The following is a 19,160-nucleotide window of genomic DNA, read 5'->3' as shown; positions in this document are numbered from 1 at the left end:
ACATGTAGACAGGACTTTCAGACACCAGGAGAAAAGGGTCCAAATAAACAGGCCAGTCGGCACCACACAAGGTCAACACCCAAGACCCGAAAGTCACAGCAGTAACGAAACCAGAATCAAGGACTGGTTTCCGTCTAAATGTTTTTAAAAGCACAAACAGCATAAAGGAGAGTCATCTCTTTTTTTTTTTCCATAAGGAGTTCAAAGTTCTTGAACACCTTTAGGACGGCATTTTACCAACTGTGCAGAGTTTCCACACTTCATTCGTGGAAAGGAGCATCGAAAGGAAAGGCTGATGAAACATAACTCATGCCATCCAGCCTGAGCCACTGTGTGGCGGTGTCAAGCGCATTTTAAATTTTAACTAATCAGTTGCTGATATATATATATTTTAAACTGCGATATGACACGTCAGCACAGAGTTTTAGCTCCTCTTGAAAGAGCGGGGACCTGGCAGCAGCTCTCAGCTCACCTGCCCCCACAGCAACTGCAGGGGTGGAGCTGCCCCCGCCCCCCAAGGCCCACACATGAGCTCTCCACTTAGCAACCTGGCCACCAAGTCCCTTTCACTCCAGCTGGCATCCTGCGTAGCCAAGAGGAATGTGAATTTACAACCCCTGCTGTAAAAAACACAGGAGAAGAAAGGGTTTGCAATGTACTAATAAGATCTCAATTGAACAGAGTGATTTTCAGACCAGAAAAGGAAAGGCAGGGCTGCTGAAGACTCCTTCCACGGAGGTGGCCCCAGCAGGGACTCACTGAAAGGCTCACCCGGAGCCTGCAGGACCCAGCGGCCTGCCCCGGCCATTCCACGGGATTTTCATGCTCCCAGCACAGACTTCCGGCCCTTCTGACGGGCACAGTGACTGGGGGGAAAAGGGCACTGCTGACATGCAGTGGATGGGAGCCAGGGAGCCGGACATCCTGAAGTGCATGGGACAGTCCTACACGCTCGTCCGTACAATTCTGTGTCTGCTGGACATTCCCCAAGGTTCACAGAGGTTAAAAAGCAGTCTACAATTTCAGAGCCGACCCCTAACTCCACCTGACAGCACCGCACAGATGGTTTTGCACGGTTTAATGAATACTATTGTGAATGCAGTTTGAGAACATGCAAGTGCTATTTAATCCAGGGAAACGCGTGTACTTTGCTTTCTTGATAACATTACCAAGAGCTGCTGACCATTTTGCAAAATGACATTACAGGAAACACGCTCTGTGGGTCCCCGTCTTTGGCTGCCTCGTTCACGGGGTCTGTACACATAGGTACAAGCACTGACTTCCTATGTCCTCTACAGTGGTCGTGCTTGAGCATTGACTTACTGAAGTCTACAATTTATCACTTTTGTTTCTCCTTGATAATTCATTTTTTAATGTAGTATCATGAGAGGTTATATTATTTATGACTTTCATTTCCTGTTTGTACATAATATTTGCAACTGGTCTGGTGAGGTTGAAGATGTCTGCCCTAAAACCATTAAAATAATGATGCAATTCCTGAAGTCCTTAAAGCAATCTCTTTGTTTCCATTGTTTCTTCTCCTCTTACCCTCTGATGCCCACAGATGCCTCAGACTGAGGCTTATTGTCACTTCCTCTTCCTCCAGGAAGCCCTCCCTGACCACCATATCACACACCCTTATTCACATTGAGGGATATGGGTGCCCTTTCTAGGAGCTCGCACAGCCTTGGTGGTTGGCCCTGTGACAGCACTTGCTACACTGCCTTGTCACTACTTCTTTATTCTTTATTACTGGCTATTCAGTTCCCAGAGGGTTAAGACGCTGTCACAGTTTTATCACCATCATCTAGCATAGTGCTCATTCATTCAACAAGTATTTCTTGAGCACCTATTATGTGCCAAACACTATTACAGGCACGGGACGCAGTAGTGAACCAGACAGACATGCCACTCATCTATTGGAGCTGTGTTCTCACAAGTGACAGACGGTAATTCAGGAAACTACTAAATAGAACTGCAGCCTGATCAGTGCTGCGCGAGCGACAAACAGGGCGCTGTGATGGAAGCAAGCAGAACGTGGGGCTGAGATGACGCGCACGAAGGAGGAGACGGTCTTAGCTTAGGAAGATCCGGGAGCAGTGTTCTAAACATTCTAAACCATTCTGTGATGCTCAAAAAGAAAGAAAGAAAATGCAAGAGAACCCATGTGGCTGGTGCGTAGGGGGTGCAGTTCAAAGGCCCCGAGGGGACAGCAGGGTCTAGCAGTGCAAAGTCTCCTTAGGGTCAGCTGCCTTCTATCCCGTCATTCAAGAATAGATGAAGGCTGGTCCCAGACGTGGAGGGCCGCAAAACGAATCCCCCCACCCCAGTCCACTCGGACACAGCCCACAGCAGCGCTCTGAGACCCTCGGCCCGCAGCCCTGCCCCGTACTTACGTGCAGCTTGTTGAGTAGCACGGCATCTGTCGTGCTGTTGGCCCCTGGCTTGGCCGCTTTCCAGAACTGCTTCTGGGCAGAGTATCGGTTCATGGGACATAGCTTGAAGAGGCAATCTAGGAGAGAAAGGAACAAAACGTGTTACGGAGGAAGGACACATCCTGGGATTGAAAAACCTTCCCCTGGGATCCTTAGAGGCCGTTATCAACTACACGTGGCACAGGGCCCTTTACAAACGTCCCCTTTGGCCTTGAATTCTCGCCACCACAATGTGAGGTTACACATGAGGAAACTGAGGTTTCTGGAGAGTAAGTCAGTTGTCACATAGCCGGTGAGTGGCAGAGCTGGGACTCACTGCCCCATAGTTGTCTGCTTTCCTTTCTGCGGGACAAACGGAAGGACAGACATCCTCACTGCGCAATGATACACGCACGGCTTTTCCTATGGAAATCCAACTGCATTTAACAAAATACTGCAGGCGCTTATTTGGGGGGACCTCCTAGGGCAGTGGTCTCTGGAGACTCTGTACAAGATGCTTCTCTGGGAGCAGAACAAACTATCTGGACCTGATTAGAGACAGACGTGCCCTTGTCCCTTAGTCTCAGCGCACGGTGACACCTCCCGTTCAGGGGCGCCTGGGCTCGTGTGACTTCACACTGTCCTATGCACAGCGAACCCTCACAAAATGGACTAGCGGCTGCAAAGTCACCCAGATATTAAAAATCACACACAAAACCATTTTAAAAATTATCACTCACGAGGAACCTCACCCTAAAGCCCCTGTGTGCCGTAAGGTACTGATGGTAATAGAATAATCCTGATTAATAGGACACTACGTTATTCTTTAATGTTAATCTTTTTAGCAACGTCTACTTTCTTGCTTCTTTTTATAATGTATACAATATATTATTAGTACAGTAGCACTATCTATATAGTTATGTGTATATAAATTTTAAATACACACACAGAGTTTAAGGGTATATTTGTCAAATTTTTTAATAGGGATCTGTCATCCAAAAAGTTTAGAAATAACTGCTCTAAAAAACTAATACTAAAATTGAAAATAATAAAAATAATAAAATTGGCACTCTCTGAGAAGTTTGCATTTTGACATACTGGGTTTTCAAATGGTAAATATTTATACAGTAAAATTAATAAATTTCAAATCAATACCCAGATTTGAAAAATTGCGCCCTGAACATAGATCAGAACACACTTTAAGGAAGTTCCATCTCCTAGCTGGACTCTTATTCTTAGCTGTTCATTAAAACAGATGCCCTTAAAGGACCCTGAGCAGGTAAACACCTAGTTATTGTCTTAGCCAAATAACTACCTCAAAGTAATAACACAATTTCCTGTCTTGTCAAGCACATGGACACTGGGCCTTCCCTCTAAATTGAATCACCCTTTCTTCTAGTTGGAATAAATTGTTACCAAGTACAGTACTGCACAAATACTTGACATTGTTCAGGAGAAAAAGATCGTTTAATTGTCGAATTAAAAGGTACTTTTCTCCTTTCTATAACATCCTTCTTCACTAAACACTTCTACCTAGTCACAAGCAGGTATAAGGCAAATATAAGACCACTGATACCCATCCTTGCAAAACAGAATCCATCTGAACGTAGTTATTAATGCACATGAACGAGACCATCTACGTCTTTAGAGAACAAAGGACATAGCAGGAAACCTATTAAAAGACAGGACTGCTGTCCCACCTCTTCTGAAAGCCACAGGCCATTGTCATGGACTAGCTCCGTGGTGACTTACTGCTGTCACTGAGAGACAGGGTTTTCTACCAGTTTGATACACGTATATGCTTGTATGTGAAGTCCCCATTCACCTCGGGAACAGTGACACAGAACCACGAGAGTCCTGGCCACCGTGAAACGTCCCATCGCTGACACAGGACAGAGGGTGGTGGCCTCCTTGATGACCACACGACTTACAAAGCCTTCAGAACATGTAAGTCACCACTGTTAATATTCGACACGGGGCTTACTGTACGGACCAAATGGGATTCACAATTTCAAATCTCATCAATAATAGACATTGAGAGTGAAATGGTCTATTTTTTTCCCTCCAGCACACGTCATAGGATGACAGCTAAATGATACACTTTCCAAAACCAAACTGGATTTCGGTTGATGTGGGAAACAGTCAGGCTAGATCCATGATGCCCAGGGACTAACATGCCCTGGCAAGTACCATCCTACAAACAGCTCATGGGGCAGTCGAGTCAAACACCCCACCAAACACACACGAGGGCCACAACGCAGGCGCAAGACTTCAGTTAACTTGACATTCACCTTCAGGGAGATGTGAATTTAAGCACTGCCAATCCAGCCCAATCCTTGCTATAACTTCCACGCCAGCTATTTTCCTTGGGCAACACAGAGCACTGTATCAGACTAAGTGTATTTACAACCAAACACCTATGGACACGTAAGAGACGCTAGCAGACTCGAACCAGAACCAGCTTAGCCTTGCTGATTTGGTCCTGGCTTCCTGGTTGCTTAGCAACTGATTCAAGGCGAAAATTAAATTAAGCAATTCAAATGTGATGGTGAAGTTACCTTCTGAAATTCTGCGATTCAGCAGCTCTATATTGACCCATTCTATTTGGATGGCACAGCACAGGGTGAAAGTCAAGTCCCACTGGACCCTCATACTGGGCTAAGTATAGAAGCATATAAATACAGGAAATCCAGTAGAAGAATATACACAATACCCATTTGGGGAAGGGTGTGTATGTGTGTGTGTGTACACATACATGCGTGTGTACACATGCACTGTGGTTTGATATCACTCCAAAGAAATGCCACAAAGATCTTATGTGACAAGTGCTATTTTTGGCCTTTGAAAACTAAACTAAGCTTTCAAAAAAAACTACTTTGGAATATTCCTGAGCTTTAGCAGACGCCACACTGGGCCAGCAAGAAGTTTGCTGAAGAGAGGGTTTAAGTGTTATGGAGCAATGTGGGGTGACACCAGAAGGGTGGCCATGGGGGCCCATCCTCGCTTTAAACGGCATTCTAGAACACGGCAGGAGGGAGAACGCTCAACTGCTTGGTCCATGCAGCGACTGTGACATGAGCATGCTCTGTACAGGTAAGAGAAGACGGAAGCAAGAGGAACCACAGGTGTGCCTGGGGCCCTCTGCGTGTCCCCAGGGCAGGGGGAAGGCTGAGCAGCTGACCTGAGAGAGCCCCGCCAGGGACTAAGTCAGAGAACCAAGGCTGCCTGCCAGAAGAGCAGCCCAAAGCCCACGCTCTCCACATGACTAGAAAGTTGAACTCTAGAGCGTAAGGACCATGAGGGCAGACGTTTTCATGTCTTGCACGCTCTGGTTTAGGGGCAGAGGGGGGTGCGGTGACGGCCAGTGAATTAATCATTTAAATGTGCTGTAATCCCTCGGCCTCCAGAGGTGAGGGTGGGTCTGTCCTCTGGAGTCACTTCCAGCTCGAAGCCCCCTGTAGCCTATTCATATATTCCATCACCATTTGTTAAAGTGCCTACTGTGTGCTGGACATAGTACCAGGTGCCTGAAATGTAACAGTGAACCACGTATAAGTTTCTTAATAACATCCTAGCGACAGCAAAAAACTAGCCCAACACTCAAGTTGAATCACAGCGAGTGAGAGGTACTAGGTGGCAGGGACTCCACAGGACACGACGTGGCCAGTGTGGGGGGTGGGTGCAGCACCGTACACGGGGTCATCGGGAAAGGCATCGCCAGGACGCATCTGAAGGGAGACTGGAAGGAAGAGGAGAAACATCTGGGGGCGAAGCCTGCCAGGCAGAGCAAGGAGCAAGTGGAAAGGCCCAGAGCTGCAAGGAAGTCTTGACAAGGGAGAAAACAACAGAAAAGATGGCTGGAGCACAGCGGGCGGACGCGCGTTGGGCAGAGGTGGCTGGAGAAGGGGGCAGGCTTGTATCCTGCAGCGTGAGCAGTGGGCAGCGACCACGGGCTTGGAGCAGAGAGCCTGGGCAGCTTTCTCTTGCTGATGGTGCCGGCTAAGAAAAGGAAGGCAGGGGGGGGGGCGATGTGGGGGAGAGGAGCAAAAACCCAGAATTTCATTTGAGCTATGCTTAGTTTCAAACGCCTGTGAAACACCCCAGCTGAAATGTTGACTAGGCCCCCCATCAACCAGCGGGGCTGACGCTCCAGAGCAGTCAGTTATTTCAGGAGGTGAGGGGGAGATGGCAGAGGAAGGACGGGGGTGCTGGAGAGGAGAGTGGAGGAAGTCAGTATTACAAATACAGTGTAGCTCCCATCTGCCGCCAGAGACATCTCTCCAAATCTAGAGAATATGTTCACCGAGGCTGACAAAAGCTTGAACTTGATTCGAAGTTTTCATAGGGGAGAATAAAGACCTTTCCTCTCCCCTCACCCCCCAAAAAAACCAACACCAGGAAAATTAAAAACCAAAGAACCCAACTCCATAATCTATGAAGCTCAACTCCAGCTCCCCAAGTTGCAGTAAATGAAGATGGGGTTAGGAAGGTGGGGCGGGGCTGGACAGACGGAGGGACGTGAACCTGTGCGTCTGGAGAGGGGGTACAGTGAGATGCGGGCCGATCTGCCCAGGGGAACCCGAGAAGGCTCAGGACCCCACGCTGACACTGCACAGGGCACACGGCTGCCCCACCTGGGGCAGGGACGACCGGGACAGCAGATCACACACTATCCCTCGTCTGTGACACGGAGACAGACTGAGGCAGTCAGAGCGAGAGAAGACGGTAAATGCTACAGAAGAGCTAAGCAAATAGAGAAAAACAGGATTAGCGCTAACTCCAGGAGAAAACTGCATATTAAAATCTAGTATGTCTTTAGCTCAGCAGGGAACAATATTTACACACTCAGGAAAGTCTAAGGCTGAATATTACTTCAGCCAGAAAAAAAAAAAGGTGGTATCACGCCAATGGGAGGATGCAAGAGAAAGTGTCGGAAAGCCAAACTCATCTGTAACAACAGGAATCAAAGGCTGGTATTTAAAAGAGATTAATCTACAGACATCGCGAGGCACACATCATCGAGAAATACAGTGGTAAATACCAGAAGAAAATGTGAGTTTAAATTGTTACCGCTGGGAGGTGGAAGGCATGAGGTCTCAGACATAGGACTGTTATTTTTATTTTGCATTTTATCAATATTTGACCTTTTTTATTAAGGTGAAATTCACATAACATAAAGTTAATCACTTTAAAGCAAACAGTTCAGTGGCATTTAGTCCATTCACGGTGCTGTGCACCCACCACCTGTTTTCCCGAAGCATTTTATCACCCCCACAAGAAGCTCTGGACCTAGAAAGCAGCTCCCCTCCAGCTCCTAATATTTCACTTTTTAAAGGATGTGCATGTATCAGTGAAAATACTGAACTTTCTTAAACGAGCCCTTTGGATGCCATCATTGTTCAGTTTTCACTGAGCTATCACTTGACAACCACAGTGACAAAGGCAACAAGCAGGGGCTGCCGGGGTCAGTGGGGATCCAGAGACCCTCTTGCTGCTGACGGCACACAGACTGGGGTGGCCGCTGTGGACAGCGCTCTGGCACAAGTCAAGCTAAGTGCACACGATAACCCAGTAACTCTGCTGCTGGGCACACGTTGCAAAGAAATCCCTCGCGGGTGCTGGGTCTCACACTTCCACAGACAGGAGGATGTTCTAGGGAAGAGAGCCTCGAGAAGGCACACCTGCACTGGTTAGCTGCACTGGCTGGTTAAGACACACCTCCCAGGCCACCCGTGATAACCAATCACACGGCCCCGCCATGCTGCAAAGGAGCTAAGAAAGGTGGTCCAGCTGAGCGCCCAGGAGGAAGAAATGAGTTGGCCGCACACCTAGCCAATCCCGGCTGAAACCCCGGAAGGGGTGCCAAGTGTCCACTTCACTCTCACCCACGTTCACCGGCTGGTGGCGTGGCAGTTCACTAGACAAACAGACTCCTCTCACAAAGCTTGAAATCTTAGGCCCACCTCAGTGACCAAAAAGACAAACAATCAACAGACTACCATTTTTTAAAAAATTCTTCATTCCGCCAGTATATATCACCGTAATTTTATACAGGAAGGAATCAAGGGGAGACTTCCAGGAGCTACACTTATGAAAAATTTAAGTGTTGACTGTTCATCTCTTGCCTTCTTTTGAAAAGGGTAAGAGGCAACAGAATGCAAATTTCAGAGGAAACAGACAATGTAATTAATTAGCAAAGAGAAGGGGGACTATTACATCCCCACCAAGGGAGCTAAGATTTAAAAAGAGGTAGTGAAAGGGGAATAACAGAGCAATCCATGTTTTAAGAACTCTCCCGACTCAAACTTACTAGACTGCAAGTGTCACAAGGGCTGGCTTTATCTGCCGCACGCATCATTCTGTCCCCATGGTATGCAGCGAATAGGGGGCCAGTGAATGAACGGAGGGCACTCAAGGAGGAAGAACACTCTAAAACAGCAGTGCACAACAGGAAAACTACACCTATTCCCAAAAAAGCCTTCCGGGAACAAGTCATTAACTCCAGTTCACTACAGAGGAAACCGCTACAACACGATGGTGTGTCTGTTGCATGTTAATCGCATTTCCCACGTCATGTGACATTAACAAGAAGTGACATTTTCCAATTGGGACAGCAAATAAATCTTCCATTACCTGTCTGCACACAAACACAGACATTGTTATTAAGAGACAATAGTCAATGGGGCAATTTTTTCCCACTTAGGCAACTAGATGCTTTTTCTGAGTAGAAAACTCAGGACAGATGTCATTTTAAGGGAACAAATTGACAGTTAGTAAACAGCCCTAGAGATCTAATGCACTGTAGAGAGAATACAGACAGCAATACTGTGCTCTAATCAAACTTGCTGAGACTAGAGCTTAATTATTCTAATCACTAAAAAATGGTCATTATGCAATGTGATAGAGGTATTAATTATCGCTACAATGGCAATCATATAATAATATATAAATGTATCAAATTAACGTGTTGCACAACTTCAATGTATACACTGTTGCATGCCAACTGTTTGTTTCAATTAAAAAACAAACATTTTAAAAAAGCAGAAACTGCAAGCTGACAACAGCCAGGGCTGCTCTGCGTCCCTTGGCTGCAGGACCATCACACACACACACACACACACACACACACACACACACACGAATGAACTTGAACTGCAGGTAGAAACTTCCTTTTTGATCTACTTCAGCTCAGCCAACTAAATTTTCATTTACCTATTTGCAAGAATTACTGAGTACGGCTCAGCTTTACCCCCAAGACGGACAGTGAAACCTCAGCTGGAACGCCAAGCCATCTTCCCACTGCGGAAGACAGAAGGGGCCGGAGGCTACCTGCCTTTGCTTGGACAGCGGGAGGCTCTGCCCTGGACAGACGGATGCAAAGACCCAGCACCAGTTGAAAGTTACTTGTGGCACCAGGGCCGGATGGCCAGGGCCACCGTGGACACTGTCAGCGCAGGGTGACAGTCCCTGGGACAGAGGTGGCACCCTTCCAAAGGGTTCTAAGCAAGAGCCTGGCAGTGCCACCGTCCCTCCCCTCGCGCCTGAACCTGGTCCCCGCCTCCTTCCTGGTTCTGGGAGCAATCCAATATTCTTCCAGCAGTTTCCTCTTTGGCTCATGTGAGTCAGTCTCTGTTGTTTGCAACCAAGAGTTCAGGGTGATGTGCTGCCTGATAAACATCGCACTCTCCTGGCAACGGAAATAAATACAGGCTTCCACCATCACCAAAGAGAACGCCCCCCACACAGGCGATGGCATCTGCAAACGCGGTTGCACCGCTCGCCAGCTGAGCAGCCTCGGCCGCATTACTGAAGCTCTGTGCTCCCACGTCTGCTCTAGAAAATGGGTCTTTCCTAAGGGACCACATGGAGCAGCTGGAAGCACACACCCCACGCCAGGAAAGCCAGGTGTGTGGGCGCGGGCCTGTGGCCTGGCTGGCGGGGTTTAGACCTCTGCTCTATCCCATGTGAGGCGCACGATCCGGGGGCGAAGAATCATCTCGGTGTTTGTTTCTTGCCTGTGAAAGGGCGGTAGCCACAGCGCCTAACTCGAAAATGAATCGAAAGGGTTCAATTAATTCCTTGACGCGCCATCAGATCTCGGCAGAGTAAACGCGCAGCCCACACCAGGCGTGATGACAGACGGGTCAGCAAGTATGTGTGCACGCAGCACTGCAGTGGGAACACGCCATCGCCACACACAGCGACACGCACGGCTTCTCAGAGGTGACTGCGCGGAAGGAGGTGAGCAGGAAAGGAGTCCATTTATACTGACACGACATTCAAGCCCCGGCAAACCAGTCTGCACAGATAGTCAGAATGGTGGTTCCCTCTGCTGGGGGTGGATTTCCTGGGAAGGGGCACTTTCTGGGGTGCTGGAAATGTTCCCAGACTGGGTGGGGGGCATGTAGGTATATATGCAACAGCTCATTGAGCACTTAAGGGGCGGGTGTGTGTGTACTACCCCAATAAAAGATGAAAATGAAATAGTAGCTGTTCTCACAGAAAAGAGGATGAAACAAATTTTCCCTATATGTGAAAGGTTAACAACGGTGTCTGATTTCCATCACTGGGAAAACATGCTTCGTTTTGTCAGGATTTGGGTTGGGCGTTTGCTGGTTTATAATGGAGAGGAGGGAAGGTGGAAGAAAGAGATGGCATCACTGCCTCCCCGAGTGGCCTGGGCTGTGTGTGCTGCCCACGGGACACTGGACGGTGAGCAGCGCTGGCCCCATGTCCAAGGTGGTCTTCCCTGCTCACTCCGTTCTACCCACGTGGCTGTACACCTCGTATAGGCAGCCATTTAAAAACGTAAGCTGTCCTGAAATGCTCTCATGTCTGATGTTTTGCTTCAGAACAATCAGTGAGAGGGGTGTGGGGGGACACAGATGAAATGAGATTGGCCATTGTTAAAGGTGAACCCTGGACGTGGAGGTTCACGATGCTATTATCCTCTCGACTTGGGCAGAGGCTTACAATTTTTGCATAATAGAAAGTCTTTAAAATCATCTGTGATCTTTACTTTCAAGCATGACATCCTTACAAAAACCAGAAAGTATTCACCAAGTTCAAAACAAGGTTATTTTTCTTTAAGTACCAATTTAAGGAGGGAAAAAAGGAAGGAGTGAGGAAGGAAGGGAGGAAAGAAGGGTCTGCTATATAGGTAGGCTGGTCTAATTTGCCAATCTACCAGAAAACCAACATACTCTGGATAGGAGGAAATAGCTGGATGGGCTTGTCAAATAAGACATATACGACAGACAGAAGTGAACATAAAGGGAGCGAGGAAGCCAGCTCTCAGTTTGATCTGTGAATAGCAAACATTTCTATGGACTTTGGGTCCAAAGCCTTCTGCACAGAACCCCACATTCTCAGCCCCTCTCAGAATTCAAGGCAAAGGAAATTTCCTGTGTCTAGCTCTGGCTGTTTCAAACATTCTAGCACTTGGGAACTTCTGAGGCTGTGCCACATGTTCTACAAAAGCACAGTCAGAAGGTTTGGAACATCTGAGCTGAAAGGAGTTACGTAAGTGACTGGGTTGGTCATCCCGGGATCCTCTTGGAAAAGTACTTATCCCAGAAACTCCATTACACAACGGAAACGCAGTCTGTCTCTCTGGAAGTGATTTGATTTCTCCTCATTCAACAAACATGTATTAAGCACTTGTGTCTTAGTGATAGAAAGTCAGTAAGACCTGGCGTTTGAGTGTCCTCAGAGGAGCCAGCAGGTAACTCCCTGACCACCCCTGGAGAGAGATGGGGGAGGCGGTGAGAAGGCTCCTTGCTGGAGCTCTGCAGCTCTGCCTCAGAAGGCCCTGGGCAGGGCAGGAAGAGGCGTGGACAGCACAGGAGGAAGCAGCAGCCAGAGAAATCTGGGCACCACAGGCAGCACTTCATTCCGAGAACTAACTTCCTTTTCTGTGAATGGGCCAGACCTCCTGACACGGCCCAGGGTCTTGAATGGGGACGAGGAATGTGGCCCACCTGCTGTCCTGCCTCCCTCCCCTTCCTGGGGGGGGAGGGTATGGCCATTTGACCTCAACATGTCCACGCGGTGTTCAGAGCAACATGGCCGGCTTAGCAGAGCGTCACTGCTGGACTGGACCCATTTCTCCAGGGAAAGACAAGACGGCAGGTGGACGCCAGTGAGCAAAGGAAGATGCCGCCCCGTGTGTCTGGTGCTGGTCCTCTCTCTCCTGGTCTCCTGCAGACCTAGTGACCCAACTGGAGCCCTCAGCCAGCCTCCACCACACGTGCGCTGGGCCGTTCCCTCCACAGAGTGTTGACTTTTCACAAATGAACGAAATGCTCAATGACCAGATCCCTTCCACAGAGGCCCTTTCGCCAACCCTAACCCGGCGAAAAGGAACTAACTAAATAAACCAGGAGGCCCTCGAAGACAGCACGTATGTACCCTCAATGGAGAGAAAAGCCATAGTCTTCCTCCATGTCATGACTGAGGTTTCCTGTACTTACACTGTATTTTTATCCTGGCAAACACAGCCTCCCACCAAACGGCCTTTTAAGTCCAAAGCTCTCTCAATAACAATGACTGTCAAGTGTTCCTGTCCCCCAGGAACACTGAGCTCAAAGATACAACACATTCCCACTCATGAGAGGAGCTCGTGCACGCAGATTCTGCAGGAAGACACCTCACAGTGACACCTCTCACTCGGGGGACGCCAATGTAATTCTGGGCAGGGTGGGGGTGGGAGGGCACTGTCATGGGCCCTGTGGGGGCGCAGCAGCACCCCCGCCTCTACCCTTCAGTTGTCAGTAGCCCCCAACCCCCAGTTCTTATCATCAAAAATGTCTCCAGATGTTGCCAAATGTCCTCTGAGAGCAAAATGAACTCTGCCCCCTTCCCCTGCCCCACACAGAGAACCTCAGAATTAAACCCTTTCATCCTTCTTGAGAGTCAATGCCCTGAACTGACCAAACATGGCAGACGGACAGATAAAGACGGCAGAGAAGGGCGGAAGCATCCCAGACCCTCTGAGTTACCGTTTGCTGCACTTGAAATGCCACGTGACGGCTGGGATCCTCTTTCTAAAACTGACTCTCCTGCCTAAAATCCTGTAGGGCTGTGATTCCCAGCCGTGGCTACACCTCACGGCCACAGCCACAGGCACATGGGAGCTCTGGCCCCTCCCTCAGGGACTAACTCACTGGAGGTGGGACAGGAGTGATGCTCCCCCCACCCCCCCAGGGGTTCCCCCTGAGCAGCGCTCCTCTAGGATTTCACATCCCAGGGCTCCACTCGGGTCTTTCATAATGGCTGGAGGTGGGGTGATTACAACACAGATGCCCGGGCGGAGGGCGGGACCAGGAAGCCTCACTTGTAACAAGTTCTGCAGTGGTTCTAATGTGGGGCCCCGACCGCACTGACCTACAGAACACATGGCGCCTAAGACCGGCACTTCTCAGGCTGTCACATGCAGACCGGCCACCGGAGGGTCTTGTTAAAAGGGGGGCACTGACTCAGCGCGTCTGGGGAGGGGTCTGACGGTCTGCGATGCTAAAAGCTCCCAGGTGACATGGAGGACGGTGGTCTGGGACCACACGGCTCAGCAGGGCTCTCTCCGACTCGTCGCTGCCAGCGCCGTGGGTCCCACGCCCTGCACGGATCTCCAAGACTGTGCAACGAAACGCACCCGCGGCTCAGCTGCTTGGGTGTGGAGGGAAGACATGCTCCTTCACGTGGCCCATGCACTCCGGTCTCACCCTTTACAAGCTCCTCCTGCTCCAACCACGCAAACTACTGGCAGTTCTCCCCAGCGACACACGTGTGCCACACGTCCCAGTGGTTCCCTGTCAGAAACCGTGCCCCCAGACCCCCACCCTGAGCAGCACCCCACCATGCGGTGTCCAGGTCGCTCTTCGCCTCTCATGCTTCCAGCTCACCCCGACGTTGGCTCCCTGTCCCCTTCCTACCTCCAGGACCCAGGACAGTGCCCAGTGCCGGAGCTCCCTTACCCTGTCGGTGGAACGGGCATGTTAGCTATTAGGGACCCAGGTGAGTGAATCAGAAAACATGTCTTCCACGGCTGTTCTCAAGTGCATTCAGTGGAAAACGGGCTTTTCTCTGGCCCCGGATGAAAAAAAAAAATGGGCAAGACTCTGGCAGCAGCCAGGTACTGTCAACCCCAAGTTGTGAACACAGCCAATTCAGAAATTAAAAGTATCTAGACACATATAACGGCCAAACCTCCCCCTTCCTGCCTTGTACCTCCATCCACTCTATTCCCATCTTGCCAACTTCACTTTCAGATCCCACCTGGGTGGAAGCGGGGGTGTGGGGCAGAGGAGGGACAAGGGACAGCAAGTTCTCACTGAGCCGCAGGTATCGAGCAGGCTTCATGCTCCAGCCCTGGATGACAGACACTGAAAGCTGACTTCATTCATAAGCACTTTTTCTTAGGTTTTTATTTATAAATAATTGGAAACACAAGAACAATAACACATAAGTAATAACACATAAGACTACTCTTCACCCAAAGTCGTGGTAACATTTTGCCGCTGTGCTGCACCATGCGTGGTGTCTTGACCAGTACACACCGCACACATGTTTCTTATGTACGATACATACATCTGGAATCAGTTCCTGAGCCACTTAGGAGGAAGCTGCACACGTTTGCCTCTCACACTTACCTCTGTCCATTTCCTAAGAATATTCTCTAACACGACCCAGCATAGTGAGGACCATCGGCAAATTGAACGCCGATCCCATGCTTTTATCCAATCTGGGGGTCCGCATTCCCGTTTTATCATTTGACCCAATAACGTCCTTTCTAGCAGTTTCCCCTCCCCAGTCCAGGGTCAGGGACTGCATTTAGTTGTAATGTTACCACAGCTGTTCGTCTTTATGACTTTTTCTTTTTTTAAGAATACAGTCGCCCATGTTTAAAACTAGAATAGTCCCCATTTGGGGCTTGTCCGATGTTTCCTCCTGGTTCGGTTCCAGCTGGAACGCCACATAAGGGACACCGTGTCCTTCTCAGGGCATCACCTCTGGAGGGACACGGCCCCCTCCGCCTCCTTGGCACTTTCACAGGCATCTTGGAGATTAACCTGCCCTTGTGAGAGGTGCCTGTGCATTCCTTCCTCAGGGGGAAAAGCCTCTGGTCTGGAAATCACAGTCCCTCATCAACCTCTGGAGAACCCGCACGTGGCCCCTAGGTTCTCCTCTGCAGGGGCCCCCTTCTGGCTAAGACAAGCCCGCACCAGCTTCCTCACACGTGGCGCGTATGTGCCCAACGGAAACATCACAAACTCTTTGGGCAAACTGATGCCAATGCAGCCAGGCAGCCCTCTCGGCCCGTAGACATTCCCTGTTAGCAACACCCCTGAGCCCTCCCCAAGCAGCGCACACATCCCCAGCTCTCCAAGGAACCCGCTGCAAGTGTTCGTCAGTCACTGCCTTTATAAATGCCTCGTCCCTTGGGCCCGGTGCCTCCCTGAGACGTCTGCCTTACACCCTCCCCACTTGACCCGACCTCCTCCCACCCCACCCCCCCCCGACTGAGTGAACGCCCATGAACACACAGCCTGGCTCTCACACACGACTGCTCCAAAGGGCCAGGCCAGCACATAAGCCTTCAGCCCCCTCGTCAAATGAGTTGTAATGTATCTGCCACCTAGAAGGGTCTTCAGACTCATTCAAAAATTATTATCCAGGAAGGCGGTGGTGCCCCATTTCCTTCCCCTTTACTTCTTCTCACTTGTGTTTTAGTCAAAAGTTGGTATTTTATTTAATATGTCTTATTCTCACATGCTTTGTTTCTAGTAAGCTTGAACATTTTTATATGTAGCCATTTTGAGTTGAGACAGCATTATACCTCCAACATGATTCACACTTTTAAAGTATACAATTCAGCAGTTGTTACAAAGAAAATTCAGAGTTGGTGTAACTATCACCATCGTCTGCTTCCAGAACCTGCGTCATCCCAGAAAGAAGCCCTACACCCGTCAGAAGTCTCTCCCTCGTCTCGTCTCCCCTCAGCACCTGGCAACTACTAATCTACTTTCTGTCTCTGGATTCTGGACGCTTCTCATAAATGGAATCATACGACACGTGGCCTGTGGTGACGAGCTGCCTTCAATCAGCATCATGTTTCCAAGGTCCACCATGTCGTACCATGTGTCAGCACTTCATTCCTTCTTACGCCCGAGCAACACGCCACGTGTGGACGGGCCACATTTGATCTTGAGTTGATGAACATTCAAGTTGCTCCCACTTTTGACCTCTTATGAGTAATGCTGCCGTGAACATCTGTGCCCAGTTTTTATGCAGACACGCTTCCAGTTCCTTTGGGCACGTACCTAGCCGTGGAACTGCTGGGTCAGAAGGTAACTGTGTTGTTTCTGAAGAACTGCCAAAGTATTTTTACAAAGTGCCTGCCTAATTTTACAGCCCAGAGTGTGAAGGTGCCCGTTTCTCCACATCCTCACCAACGCTTGTTATTACCCACCTTTGGGACTCTAGCCATCCTTGAGGCATCTCACTGAGGTTTCCATTTGCTTTTCCCTAATGACTGAGGATACTGAGTACCTTTGTATGTGCTCATTGGCCATTTATGTGTTTTCTTTGGAGAAATGTCTGTTTAAATCCTTTGCCTACTTTTAAATAGGTGGTTTTTTTTTTTTTTATTGTGGAGTTGTAAGAGTCCTTTATCTGTCCTTGACACCAGTCTCTTGTATTTCCTCCTTCCTGTGAGTTGTTTCTTCACTTTCTCGATATCATCCTTTGAAGCACAGATGCTTTTCAGTTTGATGAAGTCGATTTAGCTCTTCCTTTGGTTGCTCATGTTTTTGGTGTCGTATCAAGAAATAATGCCCAATCCAAGGTCATGAAGACTGATGTCTATGTTTTCTTCTGGGAGGTGTATAGCATTAGCTCTCAGATTTAGCTCTGATCCATTTTGCATTAACTTTTATATATGGTGTGAGGTAGGGCCAACATCATTTCTTTTGTGTGTGGAAATCCAGTTGTCCCAGCACCACTTGTTAACAAGACTGTTTTCCCCATTTAATTATCTTGGAACCCATGTTGAAAAATCAATGAACTATAAACTATGGGCTGCCATCTCCTCCTAACAGGCAATTAATGTCACCCAACCCTCCCGACTCAACTGTTCAAAAAAAAAAAATGTTCTAGAAGCTCACCAAGAAAGACTACAAATAGCATTTAAGGACATCTGAAAGTGTAAAATTAGCATAGCTTCTCTAAAAGTTAAACAAACATAGCATATAACAACAAAAACACTACCTATAATGCACTCTACTATGTAAGAATGTGAGGTGACGCAGTTATATCTGAAAACCCAGCTTTTCAAATATAGGAAGAGGAAGAAAGGTCTTCAAAACCTTGACACATAAGACAGTGTGAGATGACATTCCCGGACCCCTTTTTCTTCCTTCTCAATGACTTTTAAACAATGAATGTGACACCATATTTGGTGAAGTTAGCTTTGACCAAGTTCTCTTCCAGGAATAAATGCAACTTGTAAAACCTTGAATGAGTTTCTCTGAAGACCACAAAATTATGACGTGAGTTCCTGAGCTGCACCATCAAACCAAGCAACTAAGTGAAGCCCCTAGTTTTTATTTCTCCCTTGCTGTCCTTTTGTAGAACTCGCCTTTGGGGAACACCTCAGTCTTAGAGAGACAGCCACAGAATTTAGCTTGTCAGCCACGATCTTGACCTTCTTCCAAGGAAGGTGTCCACCACCATTAGCTTTCCATTCCCAGAATACCTCCCTTCACACCATAATCTCCACATGACCATTTCTAAACAGCCCACAGGCTATCATTTTATGCAGAAGACACATAAACATTCACATATATGTGACAAATGCCAGGAAAGTGTTCTCAATTTAGAAGCTAAAAATTAAAGCTATTTAAACTCTTCTCCAAAAACACAAAACAGGAAGGTCCGTGGAGACAGCACTCTTTCTGAGACCCAGTCTGTGGACCTTCAAAGAGCCCATCTGTATGTTCCCCAGCAAGGCTGCCCGCAACCAGATCCAGGGTTGGCATCTCTGTAGAATCACAGCATCGTTTCAGACCTTGGAAATCCCAGACCCCAATTCTAACCCAGGGGGCAGCTTGAGGGAGCATGCCGAATGGCCAGAAACTGGGGCCATAACATGCAAAAAGCTGTCTTGAGTGGATAAACATGCTATGCAATGGAGTTGTGCTCAGCACTGAAAAACGAGCAGACTGTGGATAGAAGCAACAACACGTCAGCTATGTGAGAGGCCCGGCCAAAGGGAGCGCACACTGCACAGTGCCATTCCTAGGAAATGGAAACTTATCCACAGTGACGATGAAGATCAGGGTTTCCTGAGGCAGGGGTGGGGGTAGGGAGGCGAGAAGAGGGGTAACCAAGGGGCAGGATGAGACTTCCGAGGAGGGTGGTCAATATCTTTATGATCTAAATTGTGGTGATGGTTTCACAGGTGTATATCCCTCAAAACTTATCAACTGTACGTTGTTTTTAAATGTGGAGTCCATTGGATGCCAATTATATCTCTATAAAGCTATTTAAAAACCACGCGAAACCACACGCACCGCTTCCGTCAGTGTCTCCTGTGAGGCCGACTAGATCCGACCCTCTGGTGCAGAGGCGTCAACGCCAAGACCCCAGGGAGGACCCCAGCAAGCACGTCGCCACCGTCTCCTGGGGGATGGAGTCAGTTAATTACTCTCAGTAAAAAATTCTTGCTTCTCGCGTTCGTGACTTGTCGTG

General features: G+C 48.6%; 1 protein-coding gene across 1 annotated transcript in view; it reads right to left on the bottom strand.

The window, feature by feature from the left end:
• The window catches only part of ITPR1 (inositol 1,4,5-trisphosphate receptor type 1), a 293,300-nt gene that overhangs the window by 183,996 nt on the left and 90,144 nt on the right, over positions 1–19,160 (bottom strand). The window contains exon 5 of the mRNA XM_074312232.1: positions 2,397–2,512. Coding sequence (XP_074168333.1) covers positions 2,397–2,512 — 116 coding nt within the window. The remainder of the gene's footprint in view (positions 1–2,396; positions 2,513–19,160) is intronic.

The sequence above is a fragment of the Rhinolophus sinicus genome, linkage group LG10, assembly GCF_036562045.2.
Source record: "Rhinolophus sinicus isolate RSC01 linkage group LG10, ASM3656204v1, whole genome shotgun sequence".
Classification (NCBI taxonomy): Eukaryota; Metazoa; Chordata; class Mammalia; order Chiroptera; family Rhinolophidae; genus Rhinolophus; species Rhinolophus sinicus.
Note: the sequence above shows the minus strand (reverse complement) of the source record. Positions and strands in the feature narration are given on the sequence as shown.